The 25,842-nt window shown below is 39.4% G+C and overlaps 1 protein-coding gene across 4 annotated transcripts in view; it reads right to left on the bottom strand.

Annotated features, from left to right (window-relative positions):
• The window catches only part of LOC119726694 (inositol 1,4,5-trisphosphate receptor), a 114,728-nt gene that overhangs the window by 66,101 nt on the left and 22,785 nt on the right, over positions 1-25,842 (bottom strand). For all 4 annotated transcript variants that reach the window (XM_038198490.1, XM_038198492.1, XM_038198493.1 and 1 more), the window contains exons 8-18: positions 24,764-24,847; positions 21,913-22,059; positions 9,737-9,832; positions 8,660-8,820; positions 6,949-7,048; positions 5,907-6,067; positions 4,775-4,916; positions 3,910-4,068; positions 2,759-2,931; positions 1,850-1,969; positions 457-654 (exon numbers count right to left, since the gene is read on the bottom strand). In XM_038198490.1, coding sequence (XP_038054418.1) covers positions 457-654; positions 1,850-1,969; positions 2,759-2,931; positions 3,910-4,068; positions 4,775-4,916; positions 5,907-6,067; positions 6,949-7,048; positions 8,660-8,820; positions 9,737-9,832; positions 21,913-22,059; positions 24,764-24,847 — 1,541 coding nt within the window. The remainder of the gene's footprint in view (positions 1-456; positions 655-1,849; positions 1,970-2,758; positions 2,932-3,909; positions 4,069-4,774; positions 4,917-5,906; positions 6,068-6,948; positions 7,049-8,659; positions 8,821-9,736; positions 9,833-21,912; positions 22,060-24,763; positions 24,848-25,842) is intronic.

Below are 25,842 nucleotides of genomic sequence, written 5' to 3'. Positions count from 1 at the left end.
TGGCACACAGTCAGAGTATGTCATGGAAAAGATAATTGGCAATAGGGCCATCGCAGATTTGTCCTTTGGAAAAAATATCATAGAATAACATGCAATGGCCGCCATTTTGAAAATTTGAAAATTTCCGGTAATCCTATGATATTTTTTTCAAAAGACAAATCTGCGATGGCCCTATAGCCAAATATCTTTCCCATGACATACTCAGACTGTCAGCCAAATTCCATGCCTTTATCATCAAACTGAACAATCTTATCACCAAACTGATGTACTACAAAGACATAATACTTGCACATGCATATAGCTTTTCACTGAACACTGTCAAGTAATTATTTTTTCTCTGATGTGAGTTTGCTCTGTTGTGCCTACTTCCTTCAATCCTCACAAAATCGGCGGAGGCTGTTTACACAGAAAACCATGTACTAACACAATATGATAAAATTGCTCTCCTAGCCATACCTGTAGTATTTGAGAACGTTGGCGTCCTCTTTGACATTTTCCGTGGCCCCCATGGCCAACTCTCGGATGCTCTTGGATTTGGTTCCGTTCTTCCAGAACAAGACAACCTCTTCCTCTTCCTCGATGGTGTAGACTGGTTCCGTGGTGCCGTCGTCGGCTTCAACCTCCATCTCAACTTCCATCTGTGTTCTCACCAATCTGAGTGGTAAACAATTTATTTATTTGACATTGGAATATATTGCTTTTATTAGACACAGGGTTTGGGGGAAAATGAACAAATCCATGAAAATTTGGCAGAGGGTTTGAGGGTCAACTAGGGCCCATAGCAACGTAGGGTATATGGTATATGTGTGTATTTGCCTAAAGGCACCCCTTAAATGTAGGTTTATTTTGTTGCTTATGAACTTTTATAGGTACAAACCTTGAGGATTCCAGAATTCACAAGGGATTCTTTAAAAATCCCCAAATCAGGAATAATCCTGACATTACAATTCTGAAAAATTTCACCCCTGTCAATAGAATTTAAAAAGTGCACAATTAAGATCAAACTGAAAATACGGGCTTGCCCATCTTCAATGGCCACCATTTTCAGCCTACATTTATATATTGGCTCGCCATGCACAGAGTAGATAAAATAAATCTTGAATAATTGACTGGAACGCCGGGTTGTACAATTAACACTTACTGATGCTGTTGAGTAGTGCTGAATGCTTGGCAAATTTGAGTGTCAGTGAGAAATACTGGGATATCTGCTTGCTTTTAATGGACTCCATGCAAGCATTTTCAATGGCAAGTAATAGAAAATCGCTAAGCACTACTTTCCTTTGACTAGCAAATTTCTGTGAAATTAGCCATTGGGATATAAAGGTTATACACAACATTTGTTTTTGCTGTAATTTTCAGAAATGGATGGATTTGGGGGTTAGTATTTTTTAGCAAATATGTGTTAAAAGTTTTGTGTTCATAGATGCTGGGAACACCAAGAAAAAATGCTGTTTTTGTAGTCTGGTTCCATGACCTTACTTCAGACGAAACGTAGCAATTTATAGACGTCATGAAATTGTCAGGACAGGGAACCGGACTAGCTGGCTTACACTGGTTCACGGATGTGTGACCGATTGCAAACAAAATGTGGACTAACTAAATTGGTAAATTGGGGGCAGTATTTGGAAAAAGTCACCTTTTTTTCTAAACGATGATCAGCTGACAATCGTTGGAAATTGATACGAAAATTCCACTTTTCTTGAAAATGACTGCACACCAGATGCTATGATTTCACAGGATATTACCTTTAACTACTCAAGAGTTCTTAATCATCTTCAGTTCGAACTTTTTTCTAGTCAGTTTGAATTGTTTGTCGTGGGCTACACCAAAGCAAAGTGTTAGTTCGTACTTTGTTTCGATGAGTATGTCCGAGTTTCTCTCGACGAGTACTGATTTGCAGATGAGCTCCTGGGTGACAGGAATAGCCTGGTTGTTGGACACACACAGATCAGACAGATACTCCAGAAATCTGAGGTGGAAAAAGAGACAATAAAGGGGAAAAATAGCGTCATGGAATAATTACAATTATGAGGTTTATACCGGTAAGGGACCTGGTTGCTGACTAGGGAGAATGCAAATTTAAACAGGCGATAATTTGAGGTTTTCCTTGAGGTTTTCTTAAGGTTTTCCTTGAGGTTTTCCAGAAGTTTTCCTTAAGGTTTTCCATGAAGTTTTCCTTCAGGTTTTCCTTCAGGTTTTCCTTGAGGTTTTCCCTGAGGTTTTCCCTGAGATTTTCCTTGAGATTTTCCATGAGGTTTTCCTTGAGGTTTTCCTTGAGGTTTTCCTTGAGGTTTTCCTTGAGGTTTTCCTTGAGGTTTTCCATGAGGTTTTCCTTGAGGTTTTCCATGACGTTTTCCAGGGTTCCTCAAAGTTCAACCTCAAGTTTCCTCTACTTATAAGTTTGAATTCTTCCCTTATCTGCAACCTGAGAATTAATTGAATACTTCAGCTTAAGAATAAAACACAGAGATAACAGCAGAATGATGTTGTCCTGATTGAAGATCTATGCTTATTGGTAACTGATTTTGAACTAGTCTCATTGGCATGGGCATTGCCAGGATGGGGCAAGGGGTGGGGGGCACTTTCCACAAGCTCTCCAAAAAGAAGTAGGATGATAAAATTACACTGGTGAAGGACAAAATCCAATATCCGAAAATTACAACTGATCAGTACTCCATCAACAATCAAATTCTGACAAAAACGCCACACATTGAAAAGTCTGCAAAAAAGGACACGACATTTCTTATTGATTACCTACCTACACTCCCCGTTCTTGCGGACCAGGTTGACAAAAGTCTCAATCTCAGTGGCCGTGATGTGCTTCTCTAGGAGTTTACGATTGTTGTGAAGGAGCGCAGTGATAGTGTCCTCTGCTAAGACATCATAGCCGATCTGCTTCTGCATGAAGCCAAACTGCTTGGCTATGTACTCCTAGGGTCAAACCAACAGCACCGGCTCAATCCATAATTGTTACATTAAATAGTCATTTCTTAAAACAAGTGCAACACAGACGCATGAAGTATAAGTTGCATATGAGAGTACAAAGGTTTAGAGGCATCTGGGGTGCAGAATCACCGCATGGATTTCTCACTAATTTAATTTGTGTTACTCTGATGTTAATTGAATCAAATTTCAAAATTTATGTTATAAAACCAATATTGACTGCTTTCACTTTGGAACAGTTTATAGCTTCTGAGGTGCTCAACGGAATGGTCCATTTTCCTGCGGTGACAGTTTACAATGGGGGGGGGGGGGTAGTTTTACTGTACCAGGTGTAACAGCAGACAATAATCCACTTTCACGATTAATGTAAAATGTTTTGTTTAAAACTTCATTTCATTCATGTTGCACATAAAATATGTAAAGCTCGGGATCTTTCACTGAAGGTGAGTGCACAAAAATCTAAATATCAATATAATCTAGAAGGTACATAGGATCTTTTGATTTTTTGTACATTTTGTTTCCGTTTGAAGCAATAAAATTGCTCAAAATCTTAAGACCAGTGCCTAACAACTAACTTGTTGTAGTTTCAGCTTGGTGGATACTATACGATTTGAGAAAACAGAGAAAGCGTATGCACATTTTTTGGGGTCTCGCATCTGCAATCTGTTATTAACGTACGTCAAAAACTGAGCCCGTGGGCACATTTTCTTAAACCACCTTCAATGATTGTTTTCTCCCAAACGATACCATTTCAGGTGGAAAAATTTCACAGGGTATTTGGTACCAGTCTTATCTTCACATCGAGGAAGGACTTTCTCTTTTAATTGGTAGGTACGTTTCTTTCTGGGTAATTGCAAATTTTTCTACATGCCGACAAAGCATTTGAATATTTGGAATATCCAGTGATGGTGTATAACCACCCAAGGATTAAGCAAACTTGGAATCCTCCACAGACACTGTACAAACCTGGTTTTTCCTGTAGGCCTGTTGTGACAGCCTGAGAATGCGATAGCATATTCGGCAGATGTGGCGGTACGGGGCGTGGCGGGGGTCCGCAAGCTCTTCCATCTTCAGCATGGCACCATCTCCGTTGTCGGTGAAAGGTGCTTTCAGGATTTTGAAGATCTGTCAAGGAAAGAAAATTAATAACTAAAAAATGGTGACAAAGTACGAGTGGTTGTAAGATATTGGTAGGAGACGACAAGGGCGGATCCGGGGGGGGGGGGGGGGGCCAACAAGGGCCATGCCCCCCCCCCAAAAAAACCCCAATTTTTTTTTTTTTTAAAGTGACGCCACAATAAAGGCAGGCACTGCGTACATCATGGTCTTTTTCTCAAAAAGATTTGGTTAAAGTGGCCAGAAATTGCTTCAGATCACACCACAGAGCATCTAGAAACCAATTTTTTTGGGGGCCCTTAAACGGGCCCCGAACCCCACAGCTGTTATTTTTGGGACCCACTTTTGAGGGGGACAAAAATGTTTTTAGCCCCCCTCCCCAAAAAAATTGTGTTTTGGATCCTCCCTTGGAAGACAATGTAGTGGTCAACCTAATTCAAATAACTACCTGCGTACCAATAGGGTGCTGCTATAAGCATAACGCATGAGTATACAGGAAAAGTGGACCAATCAAACTAAAGGGGTGGCATCACAGCCAAGATGCCCAGCATCCAATAAGATATCAGAAGCACGAGGTCGTTGTTGGTCCTCATATCAACGTGTGTTATGAGGTCAGGCCTCCGGTCTACATCTACGATTCCTACCGAGGGGCCACAGCTTGGCGTTGGTCAACTCTGATTAGCGCAAGCCACTCATTTATCGGACTGTTATTTACCTGTTTGAGAATATCCTGTTCCCTCATGAGTTTCTGCCGGTCCCTGTCGGGGTTCTGAACCACCACGTTCAGGGCGTCCCCACCGTTGTTGGGCAAGATGGACACAAAGTACACCAAGTCTGTCAACAGCTGGGTGACAAACCTTAGGGTCAGGAGAAAAGAGATGATTTTTTTTTTTAAACAGAGAAGCCATTGTTACTGTTTAAAAGAACTGTTCCTAATTTTTTTTTTGTTGAGCAGCATATGCATGTTCCTCTTTGAAAGTTAGTGTTCATTTCCAATGAGCAAAGACCTTTTGGAAGACTACCAACATCGGCTAGATAACTTAGTTGTTACATATGAAATCTGGACTCCTATGCAATCTGATCTATTTTACCTTATATGGATTCTAACCCTTACACGTGACCTGTCACTGTCCTAATTATCTTCACTTAAAGGCGGTATACAACATTTGCAAAAATCGAAAAACAAAACTACCAAATTATTATGAAATACCTTACTGGACTGTAAGTGAGTAATAGTCTCAAGCATCCTGTGAAATCATGGCACCTGGTCTGCTGTCGTTTTCAAGAAAAGTGGAATACTTGTATCAATTTCCAATGATGGTCGGCCGACCATCGTTGGGGGGGGGGGAAAATTGACTGTTTTCAAATACTGCCCCCAATTTACAAAATTTAGTTAGTCCACATTTTGTTCGCAATTGGTTACACATCCGTGAATGAGTGCAAGCCAGCTAGTCTGGTTCCCTGAACTGATAATTCCCTGACGTCTAGATAACATTGCTCCATTTCATCTGAAGTAGGGTCAGGGAACTGGACTACAAGAACAGGATTACTTTTCTTGGTTTTTACAGTATCCATGAACACACAACCTTAAACAGGTCAGTGTAACAATATTTGGTAAAAAGTTAGAAAGTAAATATTGTATAGTACATCTAAACATGCGCATTAAAACCGATGAGTCCGTAGTTCATAAAATCCAATCTTCACACTACACCGGTGCAATGTACTGAATGTAGCATGTTTGAAACTCGCTCTCGTCAATTTCTTTTTCCAACCTACTACAGATTTCACAAGAACCTAGTCATTTTCTTGTTCAAAACATCCAATTCCTCAGGTCCACTGACTATTACCTCCTCTCATTCTGTGTGATAGAGCTCTTCTCCAGCTTGGAAGCGATGGCAGACAGCACTTTGTTGGCATCGTTGGCAAAGTCTAGATCCCGGACTTCTGTCGGGGAGACTGGGATGATGGCAAAGGCTTCGCGATCCTCCCGAATCTGAGCGGTACCAACCTGAATAGGTGAAAAAGTTGGAAAATGCACTAAAGACTTTGCTATGAATAAAAAGTTACCATTTGACACTAACCCCTTCAATAATTTTGCTTGGAACTAGGAACAACTATAGGAACCCAATTGGGTAGGAACCACTTAAAACTTTGAAGTCATGAAACCATTGAAGTTACACTTTCTAGGCTGTACCTTCCTAAAGCATGCAAAGCTCCAACATTGCATTGTCAATTTTCGAATAGTTTAGCATTCGCTTACTCGAAACTGTGTTTGACCAAATATTCAGATATTTTGAACTGCCGGCTCATATATATACATGTATATTGCTCAGATATCATCTTAAAGCTACAGTCCATCATTTGCAGCTATCCAAAAAGTAACTGACGTAATTATTGTTGAAAAACATACTCGGTTGAAAGATAGTATGGGGACTAAACTCCCTGTGAATTTATTCTTTCTGGCAAGCTGTCATTTTGAAGAAATCAACAAAAGAAGGCCGTAGCTGCAATCGTCTCGTCGAGAACATGTCTCGGACGCTGAATTCAGGCCTAATTCAAAACATGATTCAGCAACTTTTGATTTGAAATTGAGATCCTAGAATGCTGTGTTTCTCGGAACATACAGCTGTAGCTGAGCTGAAAATTCATCAGGTAAGTTATTCAGCACCCTTCTTTAGATTTTAAACACTTTTGTTGCTTCAAACGAACAAAATGCAGCAATTACAAATGATGGACTCTACCTTTTAGTACTTTCATATTAAAGTATTAGCGATATAGATATTTATTCATGTTTATATGATGTCGTATTCCAGCATTCTTGTGTGATGGTAAAAAGAAATCGATGAATGAATTGTTGCACCCTTAAAAAAAAAAAATGGCGGTGTAAACCTTGAGCATGACTGGCTTATCTTCTCCTTTGTCCAGCGGTATGGAAGTACTATGCACCCAGGTGTTGGTACACAGGTGACGCAACCTCACATAGGAATTCCTGCACAACAAAAAACAGAATGACAGAAAAATTCATGAATATTGTCTCATTTTTTAGAAATTTGGAACAAAGGGTTTTCACCGCAGGGTGCAGGAAGTGTGAGCCTTTTGTGGACTTGCCCACGTCCACACAAGGTTTCTCCCTCTGTGGAAAACAGGTTTGAGGCATTTTGGGTTAAGGTTATCTGTCGCAAAATGAAGAGGAACCCATTTTGGGTTAAAACAGTGTTCACAATGCGAGTAAAATTATTTGTTATCTCCAAATTTTCTAAACTACACGAATACAGAGGAATGTCCACAGTAGGTATGGAATATAAGTGTGTGTTTGTTTACGAGTTGATCGCCCGCGAAGTGGGTGACAGGCAGCAAAACTGTCTCCCAAATGAAGCAGGCGAGGCCGAGCCTCATCTGAGATTAATGATACCCCAGAGGACTTGAGACTAGGTACTGTGTATTTCTGTCCACAACCCAGTGGAATATGTGCAGAGATGAAACTGGCATATGGCAAAAAAATCGGAAAATATGCCGAAGAAAAATACGTGTCCGAAATCTGGGCTGCACTGCATACACACATGTACATGCATGTACAATACACTTCATCCTCAATTTCCGGACACCTACTCCTGCTTTATTTTCGATTCAAACAAAATTTTACGATGAAAAAAATGTTCAGTGTTTTCATTGCATAAAATGCCCGAATTACGGTTAGAGTAATGGAGTCATCAATAAAGAAGTTCACTTCTTACTTGAGAAAGTCTAGGGAAAAGTCTGAAAGACAAGGCACCGTTCATGGTGCTTCAATCATGTCCATTCAACCACACAACTCCACTACTCCACTTGCATTCATCATGTTCATACGTGGGGAAAAATCAGGTATTATCGTCTTTCTCTTCTAACAAATGCCAGTGAAATGTTTCGCTAATGCTCTCTTCGCTATCCTCGAGATAATCATCACGATTTTTAAAGCATTGTATTTTGTATAACTAAATTTGAAACCCCCGAAAATCACACAACATAATGATTTTATCCACTGGATCGTTCACAAGGTACCCGTTCCCGACCGGCCATGTGCTAGCAGACGGTACGGTGCGGTACGTACGCTGGTATCATTGCGTACAGTACATGCACGCACGTGCGACACAGTGATTTTTCCATGTCGCCTGTCAAAGTTTAACCTTTTGTCCAGCCGGAGAAGGCTCGGATCAGTGTTATGCCCTGTGTTTCTACCGTTGAAACACTCCAATAACGACTGGTGAAAGAGATTAAAACTACGTTCGCGATGATTTTAACGTGCCATTTCCATCGACTTTTCTTCGAAATTATGATTGAAATAAAATGACATTTTGTGAGAAAAAATCCTTACACAAAATCAAATTTTGTGGGACACACTGTAAAAAAATCGTAAATTTCGTTGGAAAATTCAAAAAGTCGGTTTTCCGATTAAAATCGGAAAAGTTTCATCTCTGTATGTGAAGAAAAAGTCCAGACAATAGGAACAAAAGAATACAACAAAACAGTACATTGGTCGTATAGTCCAACAACAACAACAACCAACAAATGTCCGCAAGGCCATCCAGTTTTCATTGAAACTGTTGTTTCTGGAGGGTTGTACCTTGGCACCATGGAGTCTCCGCCTTGCAACGTCGTGGGGTCCAGTTCAAATATGGAGGCAATGTCATTGCCGTGGATGATAGGGACCATCTGGTACACGGTGCCGCCATGGGGACCGCGAAGCTTCTCCCTGGTGTGATCCTTAGTGTTGTCATTGTCCACCTAAGGAATATTAATGAATGAAAATTAATATATATGTGATGCGATCAAGCTAAATGAGTCGTTTGTCGACCCCGGTCAAAATTTTTTTTATTACAGATTTGAAAAGAGCACAATCTCAGTATTACTGCTGTGAAAACCGCATGCTGATACCATTTTTAGTTAAAAAAATTATGGAAGTCGGGTCACCAAGAAATGTGATGAAGTGATATGATGAAGTGGCCCTATTTTGGCCTGTATCTCATGTAGCTTGATCGCATCACATATGTTGTCATCCTTATGTTGTCATCCTTATGACGATTAATATATTATTCATAAATACCTGGGACAATTTACTTATTCCTATTGGTTGATAGCCTATCACATGCTTGATTTTAAACTGCCATTTTAACACCACTCAGTGATTAAATGGCGGAGTTTAGAACAGGTCGTGAGACTCCATGTTCTGTGCCACATGCCCGTAAGTATGTCAGCTACAATTGACTACGTGCGAGACATTGATGTAATATCTATTTTATGTTGAGCATGTCTCGAGCACCATAGAAATGGCAGGAACATAAAGTAAAATGGCAGAACAAAATTGTTGAAGTTTTTCAACTTTTTGGCCTTTTAATGGTTTTTTACCCAAAAAAATGTAGGCCTGAACTTCGGCTTGGGCCATTATCGGCAACCAGGCCCCTAGAACTGTTTCAGACCGCACATTAAAAACTGCTACGTCACACCATTATACACTTAATAATGTACAATTGTTATGGTTCATTTAAGTTACCGAAGTCACTGACAGTTACAACAAGGCAATTAGTTATGAAACACATCTGTAGAAAAAAAAAAGGAGAAAGTCTTCACTGGAATAGGAATAGATCCTTGCCTCTAAGAACTAAAGGGGGACAATTTGAAGTAAATGTGGATAAATCCTTACCTCTGCAGCCATGTACTGGCCTGTAGCGAGGTGTTTGAATCTGAAGAGACTGTTCCAATGGCCTGCCCCTCCACGGCACGGATCATGCTGAACCACCTAACCAATCAAAACAGATCACGCAAATAAAAGTCAACATTTCCTGCCTTATTTGTGCTTCGCTTTGCATTATCTGTAAACATCTGTAATCTGTAAACACTGATTCCGCACTCAGAAAATTACACATCAGCTCCAAAAATGCAAATAATTTCACAAAGAAAACACTTCATTCATTCTTCTTAAACTTAATGAAAATTGAATTTCGTCTATATTACATCTATTCTTCTTCATTAAATGAAAATATACATTTATCAAAATTGACAATTACTGATGACACACTGTTTTGTGATCAAAACATAAAGAATGATGACAAATTTCAAAGTGAAATTTTCGTGAAAAGCAAGCAGCTCACACAAATTATACAGGGTGAGTCCAAAAAAAAAAATGTTGGGACTATTGTTTTAGTGAAGTTCTGCGTGTAGCACTTTCAAAATCTAGGATATGAAAGCACAATTCATAAGCTTTCTTTTACTACAAGAATAATTCAAATCACTCATGTACTTTTCAAGTTACTGAATTTTAAATACAACCACCGTTTTAAAGTTCTGTCCATGGATCACAAAAAAAGGTCTTCATTCTTTAAGCAAAATGAAAACAATTCACACACATCCCTATGTCATTTGTTTTCGTTTTGCTGAAAGAATGAAGACCTTTTTTTGTGATCCATGGACAGAACTTTAAAACGGTGGTTTTGAAAGTGCTACATGCAGAACTTCACAAAAACACGACAGTTGGGTTTCGTTGTTTTTTTTTAATACCCACCCTGTACTTTAAAAAATATATATTCCATAGCAACTGTAACATATAGAGGAATATCAACCCAGCTGAGCCCTTTTGGAATGGAACTTCAACATCATCTTGCTGGAATGCAGGTGACGCTCTGCAATCAATCTCAGCCACACCTTGCTGTCAATTTCAACTAGTCTCAGTTCAAGGATCAGATAACGGGGTGACCTTTGCTTTTCTCCTAGTCTTGGAATTAGAGTATCTGGTTTTTTCCCTCTAAAATGCAGCCAGTTCCTAGCAAGTGTGGTCAAGTCACGGCGGAAGTAGAGGGCAGTATCAACAAGATGAGTCCATTTTGGTACTGCGCTTGCCAAGGATCGGTTTCATTATAAACCCTCCTATGCAAACACACATTCTGTACCAAGTTGTCCTTTCAGTCAAAATCAATCAAGTGACTGTTTTCAACAGTTCAGAGATATATCTCAGCCTACCAAAAAAACCCAGGATTGACTGGCTGTGAGTGTTTATGTAACTTGATATAGCTATGCTTTGACTGTAGGTGATTGATATAAGCCAGCTGTACCCACAACTTGCCTGCTTTTGTCTGACTGAATTTGACTAGTCACAGTGCTTGCTTGAAATATGATCTGACTGTTGGTGACTAGCCTGAGTGATAGGCATGACAGGGAAGGAGATGGTTATTTTTTGACTGTCTGTGACTGTTCACACAGCAGGAGGGTTTAAACAATAAATCCAACTTCAGTCTTGGAATAAAAATATATGGATAAAATGGATTAAAAATATATTTCACAGTGATATCTTTTACCATTAACCCTGCTCCACCCAACAAGATCCAGCTGAGGTTGATTTCTGTTTCAAATCCGAGCCATGACCAAGACACATTTGTTTCTTTTAGCGATGGGATTTTTTTATTTACTTTTTTAGTCAGTACGGTGTCTAGAATATACACGGATTGGGTTCAGGAAATATTTCAAGGGAGATGACACACAAAAAAGAAAATCAAATAATACAATAATTTTCACTTTTTTGTGATGCCAAATCTTTATAATTTTATGATTTGACCACTTCATTCAAGGATTCACTCTCCAAATGACAAACCAAAGAGACGGGAAAGGATTCCAGCTTCACATTTCACATCCATTTAGCAGTTGAAGATTGTCGACTGTCTTCGCTCATCACCACGGCAGTATCTCATTACCCAGACTCTAAAGACGCTAAACCAATTTACTGATCCTCTCACATGTCATTTTGCACTGGCTGTAACTCCATACTGCCAGTAATTACCAAAGGGGCTTGTCGAGTGAGGAGGGACGTGCAATCTCAAGATTGAATGCGCTGTCATAGTGAAAAGCCCTTTGTGTGGATCATGACTTATGGTCTTTACGAATGCACAAATCCAATCAATGTCCCGCTAAGCTAATGATGAATAGCAGAATGAGGAAATTTTGTTTAAAAGGCTTCGGCCACTTTATATCAAGAAGGCAAGAAAACATTTACTTTTCGCTTTCAATTTGTTTCAGTTTGATGGCCAACAAGATATTCAGAAATTCTCCTTCAGTAGTGGGCGATGGGAAGTGGCATTAGGTGGGTGTGGGTGGAAGATATGGAGCATTTTAAATAAAGTAAAGGTTAAAAATCTTTAATATTTTTTTTCTAGAAGCCACAACCTTCCTGGAAACAACTTTGTTTACAAATGCTGAATACAGTCTCCAAACAAACCACTTCCCGCAAAACCCCCAATTTTAAAACCTGAAAAAAAAGGCCACTCGTAAGAGCAACTCTCATCTAAAATCCAAAATAGGGGCAAATTACAGCATTTGCTTTTGCTGTAATTTTCAGAAATGGATGGATTTGGGGGTTAGTATTTTATAGCACATATTGTTTGACTTGTTTAAAGTTTTAAGTTCATGGATGCCGGAAAAACAAAGAAAAATTGCTGCTCTTGTAGTCTGGTTCCCTGACCCTACTTCAGATGAAACGGAGCAATTTACAGACGTCGGGCAATTGTCAGGTCGGGGAACCAGACTAGCTGGCTTGCACCCGTTCACGGATGTGTAATCGATTACAAACAAAATGCGGACTAACTAAATTTGATAAATTGTGGGCAGTATTTGGAAAAAGTCAGTCGTTGGAAATTGATACAAAAATTCCACTTTTCTTCAAAATGACAGCACACCAGGTGCCATGATGTCGCAGAATGCTTAAGACTATTATTCACTTACAGTCAAGTAAGGTATTTCATAATATTTGGTAGTTTTGCATTTTGATTTTTGAAAATGTTGTAGTAGTACATTTAACAACATGCCAATACCAACATACAAGACTTGCTACCGGTACCTGCATTTTTATACTCTGTCCCATTCATTGCCCTCAAAACCATGTATGCCATTAGTTGATAATGATTGGAGAATTGTAATGAGCTATGCTAGTCTGACAAAGGCTACTGCTCCAATTAAGGGTGTGTCTCCTAATTATAGGGAATGTTGCTGAGTATGCGGGCAGAGACATAGGCCTACTGGGAGAATGGGGAGAACTAGAAATTTGACAGCCTTATTAAAGCCAGAGTCCATCATTTGCAGCTATCCAAAAAGTAACTGGCGTAATTATTGTTGAAAAACATCCTTGGTTGAAAGGTAGTAAGGGGACTAAACTCCCTGTGAAATTATTCCTTCTGGCAAGCTGTCATTTTGAAGAAATCAACAAAAGCAGGCCTTTCCAACGGTGCTTCTTAAGAAGCGCCGTAGGAAATTCAAATTAGCAGCTTGTTTTGTTATTCGGCGAAGCGCGCGCAAGCATTAGCACGACGCGCACGCGCGCGCGGTTGCTAAAATTCGTCGGATCAGTGCGTGACATCGCGTAGCTGCAATCAGCTCAGTGAGAACGTGTATCAGACGCTGAATTCAGGCCCAATTTAAAACATGATTCAGCAACTTTTGATTGGAAATCAAATCCTAGAATGTTGTTTTTCTCGAAATATACAGCTGAAGCTGAGCATGAAGCTTCATCAGGTTAGTTGTTCAGCACCCTTCCTTAGATCTTGAGCACTTTTGTTGCGTCACACAAACAAAATGCACAAGTTACAAATGATGGACCATACCTTTAAGATGCACCATGCAACCTTACAGGTAAATCATATTGCTCAAGCCTATGAAGTGGCCGTGCATACATTTTGGAGCGCCATGGTCCAGTAGTTAAGATGTTTGACCCGTGTGCCATGGTACGTACACAGATGTACACATGCCTGACAGGGAACATGGTGCTTGTGTCCTTGGGCGAGACACTTTACTACAATTGCCTCTCTCCACCAAGGAGTATAAATGGGTACCTGTGAGGGTAGAGACCAGATTGCGCTGATCTAGGCTGCAGCAAAGTGGTCTCATGGCCTGATGAACAGGGGTAATAACTATGAAGCACTTTGAGACCTACATTGTAGCTTCGGTGGAAAGCGCTACATAAGCGCCACATACACATTATTCTTAATTATTATAAAGGCTTTTAATTCAACAGAGTGACCAAAATTTTTGCATAATCATGACAGAAGTTTTAGTTGGTTGATTTTTCGGTCCTTTTGTGTTTGTGTCAAAAGTAACTTTTTTTTTAACATTCTTCCTTCTTGAAAGAAAATTCATCAAAAGTGAAAAGGAAAAAAATACATCTATGATTGAAAGTACAACCAATGTGGCGGACATGACTGTGACAAAACTAATGATTACTACCGGTAAATGTACCTCCATTGCTTGGCTTGACAAACAACATTAAACTGAGAAGACAGGTTTCAGTGCCAGGAGCCATGTGTCATTTGCTCACAAGCCCATAAATGAAACTATACACAGCTGCCGGGATTGCAAAAACCTACAGGTGAAGATTTCAACATTAGTTCTTGTGTCCTTCCGGCGGATCACATTCAGCAAGATCATTATCAGAGGAATCTAACAGGACTCACGTCACCGGAAATGTTGAAGAATATCAGCGGCCGCTCGCAAATGCAGTGAAACTGAACAAGATCTCTGATGCTATCTCGATGGAATGTCAAGACAGTGTTGCAGTTTCATCTATTGGGGGGGGGGGGTACTGGGTAGGTTTAAATGTAAGCATTAGGCAATTCAATATACAATTTCCGTTTGTAAAAAGAAAAAGAAAGCAGGAATTACTTTCTCATTAATGTTAGAAACAAATGAACAGCTGATGAAATTACACAGATACAATGTATGTACATGTATATGTACACATGCATGTGCATAGTGTCAACGTATTGCTTTATGTTTAAAAGAAAAAAGTAAAAAAAATAATAAGTTAATTACTATGAAAATGAGGCTTCTAGCAGAATTTGAAACGTGACCAAATTTGCATTAATTTGAAAAGCAAGACTTCAAGTTTTTGAAATTTTTACGCTTTTACTAACAGTCCATTTGCAGACATCCAGACAATATTGGGATGAAAGCCATGAGTTTGTTCTTTATATGTGACCAAAGAAAATGAATTATATTTGATGAATTTCAGTCACAGAAAAATGAGAAAATAATAATTCTATTTGGCAAAATGCTAATACAAGTCAGGTGACTAGTGTCAGGTGAACTTCTCATCACTACATTCACTACAACAGAGATACTTTTTTGATATATACTGTAAGAACAATTTTCTGACAGTATTTCTTTATGCACTTTCTTAAATCATCAATGTGGTGATTGTATGTGAATAATAATAAATGTGTATTTATAAAGCGCACGTATCCACCAGAATTGGTGCTCAAGGCGCTACATGTACATTAATGTTACCCTACTCATTGGGCCAATGAAACATTCCAAATACCATCTCAGCTCCCTGGGGAGTATACCGCTGGATGCTGCCATTTCGGCGCAAAGCAGTTAAAATCAATCACAATAACCATCTCTGCCCTCACAGGTACCCATTAACTCCTGGGTGGGGAGAAGCAATGAGTGACAAAGTGCCTTGCCCAAGGGCACACACACCATAACCCCAGGCTGGACTCCAACCCACAACCTGCAGAATTACCCGCAGACCACAACTTCAATGCTCCAGACCACAGCACTCCACACCACGATTACAATGCTCCAGTTTGAAGTCGATGTTTGAGAACCCTCCCCCTTCCACAGCAGTTTTCACAGAAACAGTGGGCGGCACAAACTCAAGGCCATGCCATCCCCCAAGCCATCCCCCAAGCCATCCCCCAACGGAAAATAACACCCACTTGAGGGGCTTTAGGGTCTGTTGTGACGGCTGGCCCGTGCGTCATCCACGACTCTGATGGCATTTTGGATAGCGAATTCCATAGGGGAAATACAATCTGCGGTTGCCTGTAATTTACCTCAGGGAATTTCACTTGTTTATTTTTTGCTTAAGTTTTGAACGCGTACATACAGTTATTCATTTCCGAGGGACATTTTGACTTTCTGACGGTGGAAGACATCAATACAAGACTGAATAAGAAACTCTTGAGTAATCCAGCTTGAGTTGCTATGATATTGATGATGCAAACTGTTTTTATTTCCGAAGATATAGCACTAAACAGTGGCGTAGCAAGATTTTTTGGGGGGGGGAGGGGTTACACATTTCTTGAAAAGGGCACTTGCACATCCGTGCTGAAATGTAGACCCGTTTTTTTTTCTCCGGACACTTGGCCTCCGTAAAATCAAATAGTGTGTTGTTGGGGGGGGGGGGGCCCTGGTACCACCGGTCGATGGCGGTGCTGTTCAAAACTGACAATTATGCACACTAACGGACAATATATGGTGCTGTTACATACATAACAGGGCGATACATGTGTGAATTTTTTTTTTAAAGGCACCCAGAACGGCAGATGGCACTAAAAAGGTCACAACTTCTTTTTTAAAAAGGGCACTCCCAATGCTCAGAAAAAAGGCACTTGTTAAAAAAAGGGCACTCTTTATAAAATATTGGGTGGGGGTAATTGCTGGTGAAAAAAGGGCATTTGAATGGAAAAGGGCAGTCTTTACAAAATATTTGGGGGGGGCATGGTAAATACCCCCCCCCCCAGTTTTTTTAATCCTATCAAAAATGCAATTTGCTATTTCCCCCCCCCCCCCCCCCCCCCCGGAATATAAAGTGAAGATTCTGCTACATTGGCATACGCCATTACACGCACAAATATTATTCAATGAGCACCAAAGTTGACTCTAAAAAATCTAAATGGAATGAGTCACGTGGGAAACACTTAACTTCCGGATTTGTTATGTCTAAAGAGTAATTAAACAAGTCTGTAGTAACCCAACGGTTAGTCGGTTACACAGACAGGTACCCGGTTCTAAAAATACCCATCTGGCTATTAGATTATAACTTTTTTAGTATTAGTATTTATTAGCAGAAGCTGGAAAAAACCGCTCCACTGTTGATCTCCTTGCCAGAATCCTATTTCTTTTTGTATCTGGGCCATTTTATAAATTTGGGACCCTTCCACTTTTTTTGGGCCCGTACCTGTTACATCTGAGGATTTTATAGTTCTGATACACTCCTTAATGCAGTTGTCCACTAAGAGTGATTATGAACAGCAAACTACCTACCCAACCAATAAATAATTGATTAAAGTCATTCTTAATTCAACTTGAAAGGCAAATTACAAAGTACCAAGGAAACTGGGAACAGGAATGTCACACTTTGCACCCTTAATAAATCCCTAACCCCTTAGGGCCTTTCTGCTAGGTAGGAACCATCCTCAATTCCCTCCAAATGTTTGCACTCATGTTCAAATGAAGGATACCCAGCACCTCAATCCGTCAAAACCGTCAGACAGTCCTGCCTCAAAAATGCATTCAGCCTCAATCCTCCAAAATCCTCCTCTTCTTCAAACACCATTCATCCTCAAACCTCCAAAATCCACATGTTTCTCAATCACCATTCATCCTTTATCCTCCAAAATATCTGCCATGAAGATTTTGGAGGATTTGAGGGTTAGGGGTGAGCTAATTTTCAGAATGATCCATGTTTAATTGCAAGTTATTTAATTGTTACATCCTTTCACCTTCATGGCAAATTTCATGAACACAACTACAGAACTTTGTCTCCTCTGCTCATCCCACTAATTTTGTTTTGGACGGAGAATACTGTAAACGAAAACTACTAATTCCTATTTTTTCCACCCCTATTTACCAACCCCCCCCCTAACTTCTACCAGTGACACGTGTGTGTGACTAACTTGCACCAAGGAAATTACAGTGCTTTGTACGGTGTACGTGAGTGCCAGGCACTGGGGTGCTGTCCGCTGACATTTTAGAAACCACTATGGATTGATTTCCACAATAAAAATCCTTCAACTCTCGGAACTCTCAATCTTAATCACATGATCAAACCAAGCTGTAAAGAAATGGTTCTGGGTCAGCACGTGCCCCTGAAATAAAAAAAGAGGGCTGCACCTCTCTTTAGTATATCCTCCCTGACATTTCAGTTGAATATTTTTTTTGGGGGGGGGGGGGGGCTGTGGAATTGCGGGGCAGGAAGAGTTCTATGAGGGGAAAACACTTGATCTCCAGAAAAGTACACTGACTCTTAATGAGCTGCGGAACAGCGTAAAGAATCCGCTGAATGATAGGTAAGGAATGCAGCTGGTGCTGTCGAAGGGGGCAAGGGGGGGGGGGGATGGAGGGAGATGAGGGGAGAAGGGGGGGGGGGGTGTTGGAAAGTTTGGGGGTAATGGAAAAGGGGGGGGGGAATGGAGTCCCTTGACTTGTGATCATTTGCATTTACCCCAGCAATTTATTAAAAAGCTTAATTGGATTCAAGATCGTACTGTACTAAACACCTCTTGAAATTATTCCATCTGGCTTGCTGTCATTTAGAAGAAATCAAGAAATGCAGGTGATTTCCAACGATCAGTCGATTGAACGATTTTTGGAATACAGAGTTAAACTGACGAGGTGATGTTTTGTGATAAAAAAAAATTGAGCATGATTTTTAACTGTTTTCTCTAAAACTGTAGTATCCACTGAGCTGAAACTTCAACAGGTTAGGTTTTGAACATTCTTCTTTGGATTTTGAGTGGTGTTATTATTGGAAACATACAAAATGCATGAACAACAAATGATCCTATATGCAAAATGTTCCATAAAATGCATGCTGCACTTTAAGCTCCATCTCTGAAGAGAAAGCTTTGGGATTCCAAACCATGACATATTGTGAAGTTATCACGAGAATGTTGTCCTGAATGTGATCTGTCTAAATGTCATAGAAACAAGTGCATGCATTTTTTTGTCTGGTGTAAATGTCTGACCAACTGATGTTTATTTTTATATGTCTAATCCATTACTGGTATGAAGATGCCAGAGGATCGTAAAAGTGATAAAAAAGTACGCATAGACCTGAGACCTCTCTTCAAAAAAAAATTTTTTTACTTCCTATCCACTTATATACAAAATTGTTTCACAGTTAGGGCTGTGCATCAGAACTGGGTGTCCGAGTTCCCGACTGCTGATGTCGGAAAAGTTGGAGCAAGGTAAAACTAATAGGAAAAGTAAATGGTTAGTGAATAACTTTTTTGCACCAAAATGACAGAACTGAGTTGTTTACTTCCAAGAGCGCTGAAACGGTCCAAGGAATGTTTGATGGGATCGATCAACTGGTGTAATAAAAAAGTGAAGAACTTCAAATGATCTTGTTAAAAAAAACTCTCTAATACACAGTAGTGTTGTGCATTTCCCATTATTGGATCTTGGATTTGATAGAACAGTCCAATATTTGAACACTGATATTGAGGTAAAACTCTTTTATGAAAATTATGTATGTACTGTTTTGAGATAGTTTGCTAGCTGAATTGACAGATTTAAGGGATACAAATTAGCGCTAATATTCCTCAAGGAAATTCTAAAATCGTGCGTGTGAAGCGTGTGTCCACATTTGAAAAACAAAATTACATTGTGGACTTTTGGGCATTTTCTGGAGAAGGCTCACATTTTGGAATATTCTATTTGGTGAAAGGCTACACGGATGATGATGGAGTATTCGGATTTAATATTGGGTAATGCCCTCACCGAGGTATTTTATAAACACTGTATACTCGGTGTTTTCTCACAATCACTCGGGGTAACACTGAATATACAGCGTTTATAAAATACGTCGGTGAAGGGCAAAACCCAATATTGAATTTACATCACCCCGACGCAAAATCCATCTTATGAATAGAGCATTCAGATGTTTGGTATACTTGGCACAGCACTATGTAGCAATTTCGTGTAACACACAGGTCCCTGACATTTCTCCAAAAATCGTATCACACAGGTGGCTTCCTGTAAAGCTTCGTTCCTCACTTTTGTGACTCCCAAAAATCTTTCATCAACTATGCTTTCCTCAGGGGAGCATGATGTACAGAATCACCCCTAGCCCCTCCCCACCCCCCCCCCCCCCTTCCCCTCACGACATGCATTGATCATGTTGATGAGATCTAAACCCTTCCACAATGCCGAAACATTCAACTTCCTGTGAGCGCAAAGGCCTAGGGTGACGCTCTGGCGTTATCAGGCGATTGCAAGCCTTTAACCTTTTGCTCGGGCCAACTAGGTTTTTTTTTTCAATCGGGTGCTGGGCACCCTGATCCCTTGGGATTCGCTGGCATCGTGCCAGTGCACATGTGGTTTTTCTCATCAGTTTCATCTAGGAATCAGGTGACTCCACCTATCTTAGCACCCTGGTTTGTGCTTTGGATCTTGTGCATTCTATCAAAATGCTTATCTTCTACCTTGGCTTTTGCCCTTTGCCTGGCATAAGCTTTCATTCATTGTACACCCAGTGCTTCCTTTAACCTAACCCTGCTGAATCCAACAGGATCCAACTATGTCATATACCCGATGGAGCATGTTGGATTGAGCAGTCAACCCCTGGTGTACATTCCTGATGCAAAATGTTGGATTCAGCAGACAACTGAAAATGAGGCACAGTGGATTGAGCAGGAAACTCCGGTTGGACTCTGTTTGGATTTAGCAAGGTAGTCCTGAGGAACTACTAGGGGAATAGGGTTGGGGCTTGTGAGAAGAACAAAACATCACAAGCTTGCTCAGATGGGACTTGAACCACAACCTCCGGCTTGCAGGTGCAGAGTTCTTAACCACTCAACCACTGAACTTGCTGGGGTTGGCTGGCTGGTTTAATCTGATATAGCACCAGGTAAAACAATCAGTTACCATTGATGGAGTTTTTTACATTGGAGAGTTCTAAAGTTTGTGGGTTTTTGTCCATACAATCTCTGGAACAGTACTGAGTAAAAAAAACCTACGATTATGGTGGTCAATAGCAAAACTCAATATTACTTTACTAAGCCCCCCCCCCCTAAAAAAAAGCACCACAAAACACAAAATGCAAATATTCTGATAAACATTTTTTTTCTCTGATGAAATCCATGTGGCAGGCGAAGAGAAGATATACCTTAAGTCCAATGAGAAAATCAATGGGCAAATTCCTCACTGACAGTTGAAATATGTGAATCCTCAAATAGTTCTTCTAACATCTTAATTAATGATGTCAAAACAGATTCCTCCTGAAAATTCCACTATCCTCTGTCCAGAAATAAAATTCCCCTCAAAAAGTTGTGCCAATTACAAATGGTATCACTTCTCAAATAGAAACCACATTCTGTCGTCAAAATTAAATTCAGATAGTTGAACTGTATCAAGTCAGTCCTATCCAGTCAATTCATTGATTTTGCACCGACACTGACATACATGTAACAGTAGTGCTTTAACCATCCTGCTGTCTCAACAGTCACAGACAGTCAAAAAATCAATCCTCTTCCCCTGCCATGCCTTTTACACAGGCTAATCACCAACAGTCAGATCATATTTTCCGCAAGCACTGTGACTAGTCAAATTCAGTCAACGGACAAAAGCAGGCAAGAAGTATGCACAGCTGGCATATCAATCAACTTACAGTCACAGCCAGTTAATCCTGCTTTATGTACATGTAGCCTGGGAGCTCTTAACTGTTGAAAACAGTCACTCGATTGATTTTGACTGAAAGGACAGCTTTGAACAGAATGAATGTTTGCAAAGGAGGGTTAAGTTTTCATACCAACATTTGGGGGACCAGGTTGGCGTAGCGGCACTTTCCTTGCCTTCCACCTCTGTGACCCCGGTTCGAATCCCGCCTGGGATGGGTGTATTGGGTGTGTCAGTCCCTACCTGATTCCATTCATTTTCCCCTGGAAGGTCATTCCAGGGTTTTCCTCTGAATGTAAGTAATTTCCATGCAAATCCCACTGGACACCACTGGAAATAACTGGGGTTTTTTTCAAGGGCTATCCCGACCAATTGTCAAATAATAAATTCTAAATAAAATAAATAAATAAACGGTGAATTAATAGCTTGAACTCTGACCTCAGTTTCCCACAATGCCTTGGAGCTGGTGGCAGCGGTGGCAGACACCCGTCCCGTTGTCCTCAGGAAGATGTAGCTCTTCTTCTTGTACTCGTCACATGTGAGGAATTTCTCTTGCTCAGCATGGAAGAGTCGCACAACATCACCCTGTCCACCAAAAAATAAAAAAAGTATACTAAAAATAAATATATAACATAAAATAAATAAATAAATAAATAAATAAATAAATAATTTGATTCTCTACATATCACACACATCATGATCAAGTGATCATTTTGTCCATTTTGTGATAGTTTTCCCCAAACCCATAGACTTTGTACACAATTTTCTACACTGAACTTGGATAATTGTATGTCGCAAGGCATGATTACCTAAATTTGGAGCTACAGAAAAAAAGGGGGGAAAAAGCCATATGTTCTGTTTATAGAAACACAGACCTACAATCTGTTGTATAATTGCATTTTACCCACAACTGAATTGATTGTACATTGTACTGTCCGCTTCCATTGGAAATAAAGGTACCGGTACATTAAATACCCAGTATTCACGCAAGTCTCTTACATTATCAAAGAACAAAAAAACAGATAAGTGATTAAAATCAGTGATATCAATCATTCATCTAGCAAATAATGCAGCAGCTTTGCCTTTCTCAATTTGCGCCCATGAAAGGCACCTTCATTTCAGGAATCATAAACTATGAAATTGAATTTCCTACAACACACATTGATATAAATATTTTTTTAATTTCGGTTCCACTCAACCATAGATGCATTTTCACAAAAAAATAATCATTATTCATTTAAAGGGAAAAGAAGAAAATGAAGGAAAATGAACGGTTGGCGCCATGCAACTCCACTTGATTGATTCACATAGGTGCAACTAACATTGTATTTTTTTATCACTGTTTATATCTCTTGGTAATTTGATAGTTTCCATCTGTAAAATGAATTTTCGAGCATTGGTAAAAAAAAATGAGGTATGATGCAACTTTTCTCAAAAAAATCAACCGTCACACATATCACTTCTGTATTAATTAAAATAATATACATTATTTTATTTGTTTATTTCTGTTTGTTTGTTTATTTGTTTGGTTTGTTTACTTATATAGTTATTTTTTTGGCCTCACACAATAAAATCCAGACCCACAAAGACAAACGGATTTCAGTGTGATGCTGCTTTTTGAGCTTCATTTGCAATCAATAAGACCAAGCAAAAAAAAATCCAGTTTCTCATCTTGGCCCGCTTCCTTTATTTCCAGGCCGCCTCCATTTAAAAAAAAAATCAATCAGTTGCAATATCTAGTATTTTATGTTCTTCTGGCAAAATTTTAGCTATGCATGCAAGTTTAGAATCTGTTTTAAGGCATTACTTGCAATTCAGTATTTTATGTTCTTCTGGCAAAATTGTAGCTTTGTATGTAAGCTTAGAATCTGTTTTAAGGCATTACGACTCATTTGGACACAAAAGTATCAGCAAAAGTTTAACAAAAATGGAAGAATCCATCTTGGAAAATCTGCATAAAAAGAAAAGGAAAAAAAGGGCCTCTTCCTCCTTTTTTCACAAAGCCCGGACGAGAAACTGTTTTATAATCTTTTACTTGGCCAAAATGAAGAATTTTTGTGTGTGTTCATTCTGACCACAATGGTGCACCATAGAACAGGTATTCTTTCCGTGGAAAGTGAAAGGAAACGAACAGTTCACAGGCTGTGTGTAATCTGCGTGGGAGTGAATCCTTTTCAAACTAGGGAATTTCCCCTGTTTGCTTTAATCTTGCAAATCTTCTCAAAAACTGCATCAACCTAATACACCCGAGGGATATACTTGGACAGGATTGGGCTGCTTTCCTGTATTTTCCGGTTATTCTTTAAGATTTGGCTCAATTTGAATTGTCACTCGAGGGATATATTGCAGATACACGTACGCAGGAAGAATGACTAGTACAAGATGCTAGAATACAGAAATGCACAATCTGGGAGGGATGCTGAAATTATTCGCGGAAATCTTTTGGCAAATTTTCAAAATAATAGAAATATTGGATCATTTGCTTTACATGCATTTTTTTTTTTCTTTTTTAACAATACCACCACTCAAAATCCAAAGAAGAATGTTTAAACCAAACCTGTTGGAAGTTTCAGCTCAGTGAAAATGACACCATTAGAGACAACAGTGAAAAACACCATGCAAAACCTTTAGATCACACTGACAATACGTGATTTTCTTCAAATGTATATTCCAGAATTCAGTCAATTGACTGATCGTTGGAAATCATCTACATTTCTTGACTTTTTTTTCGGAATGACAGCAAGCCAGATGGAATAATTTCAATCTTTTATACAAATAAGTTTTATTGATAATAATTTGGTAGGTTACTTTTGGGATACATGCAAATGATTCTATGTACCAAGGAAGCTGCAATGTCAATATGGATTAATTTTTAATTATTATGTCATTCAACCCAGTGCCAATAACTGCTTCTTTTGTGTAAAACCTTTAGCCTTAACCCTCCTCAATCCTGCAAAATCAACCGGGTGGTTTTGTTCCTCCATTTGGAGAATTGAGGCTGAACGCAAGTTGAAGTTTTGTAGGATTTTGGAGGATTGAGGGCACATGGTAATTTAGTCCAGGCTGATTTTGCTGAATGTCTTTATGAACAGCAGCAGGATTTGGAGGATTGAGGATGAATGCATTGTGAGAGGTACATGTAGGGCTGTTGGAGGATTTTGAAGGATTGAGGCAGTGGGTATCCTTCATTTGAACATGATTGCAACAGTTTGGAGGATTTTGAAGGATTGAGGATGGTTCCTAGCAAAAAGGGCCTAGGGGTTAGGGTTAAATCAAAAATCCTTCTCACCCCTTTCAGAACCTCATCCAGGTTTTCCTTGTGTTCCATGAACAGGGAGACCTTCCAACAGGTGTTACAGTTGACAGAATTCACCTGAAGATAAGAAAATAATCAACTGTCACAAAGGGAATATACATCATTGGCTTTTGCTTCAATTTTCAGAAATGAACTATTTAAGGGCTTAGTCTAATAGATCAAATATTGTAACACTGACATGTTTGAAGTTTTGTGTTCGAAAATGCTGGAAAAACCAAGAAAAACAAAAATGTTCAAGTAGTCTGGTTCCCTGACTCCACTAAATATAAAATGGATCAAAATACAGATGCCGGAAAATTGTAAGCTACTGTATTAGGAAACCAGTCTAGCTGGCCTGCACCCGTTCATGAACATTTAAACAATAGCAAACGAAATTTGGACTGAAAAAAAAATGGTAAATTTGGAGCAGTAGTTGAAAAATAGTTAGGTTTTCCTACGGTGGTCGGCCGACCACCGTTGAAAATTTCTACAAAAATACCATTTTCTTGAAAATGACTTGACACCAGGTGCCATAATTTTACAGGATGCTTTAGACTGTCATTTACCAACATCCTAGTAAGGTATTTCGTAAAAACTTGGTAGTTTTGCTTTTCGATGTTTGCAAATGTTGTATATTCCCTTCAAGTGTTTCTTAAAATTCTCAATATTAGAAATAATTGCGGGAACAATGCACGTACCGGTATTTCACAAATTTTTGCTTTTACACATTTATATCCACCCTAACTGTCCCAAATCCATCATAATCCACACCCTGGTTTTGGTGAACTTTGGCGAATACGGTACATAATACAACGCCTGAATAAATCCCTGTTGTCTGATTGGTTGGTCGTTGATTGCATGTCATTGAACTATTCCTCATAACCCACGGCCCGTGTCTCATGTAATCAGAGGAAAATTTCAAGGCTATAATTAGGGAAAAATAATTCCTGTCTTGTTCTGTATCAATTTTAAAATTTAAAATTTGACATCTCATTTGGCACTACTATGAAGGCATAAAACAAGAACTTTGCTTCAAAAAAATCCAAATTTCAGGGCAATTTGAATTTTATACA

Source organism: Patiria miniata, unplaced genomic scaffold, assembly GCF_015706575.1.
Source record: "Patiria miniata isolate m_02_andy unplaced genomic scaffold, ASM1570657v1 HiC_scaffold_2, whole genome shotgun sequence".
Classification (NCBI taxonomy): Eukaryota; Metazoa; Echinodermata; class Asteroidea; order Valvatida; family Asterinidae; genus Patiria; species Patiria miniata.
The sequence above is the reverse complement of the archived record's forward strand: the minus strand, read 5'-3'. Positions and strand labels throughout refer to the sequence as shown.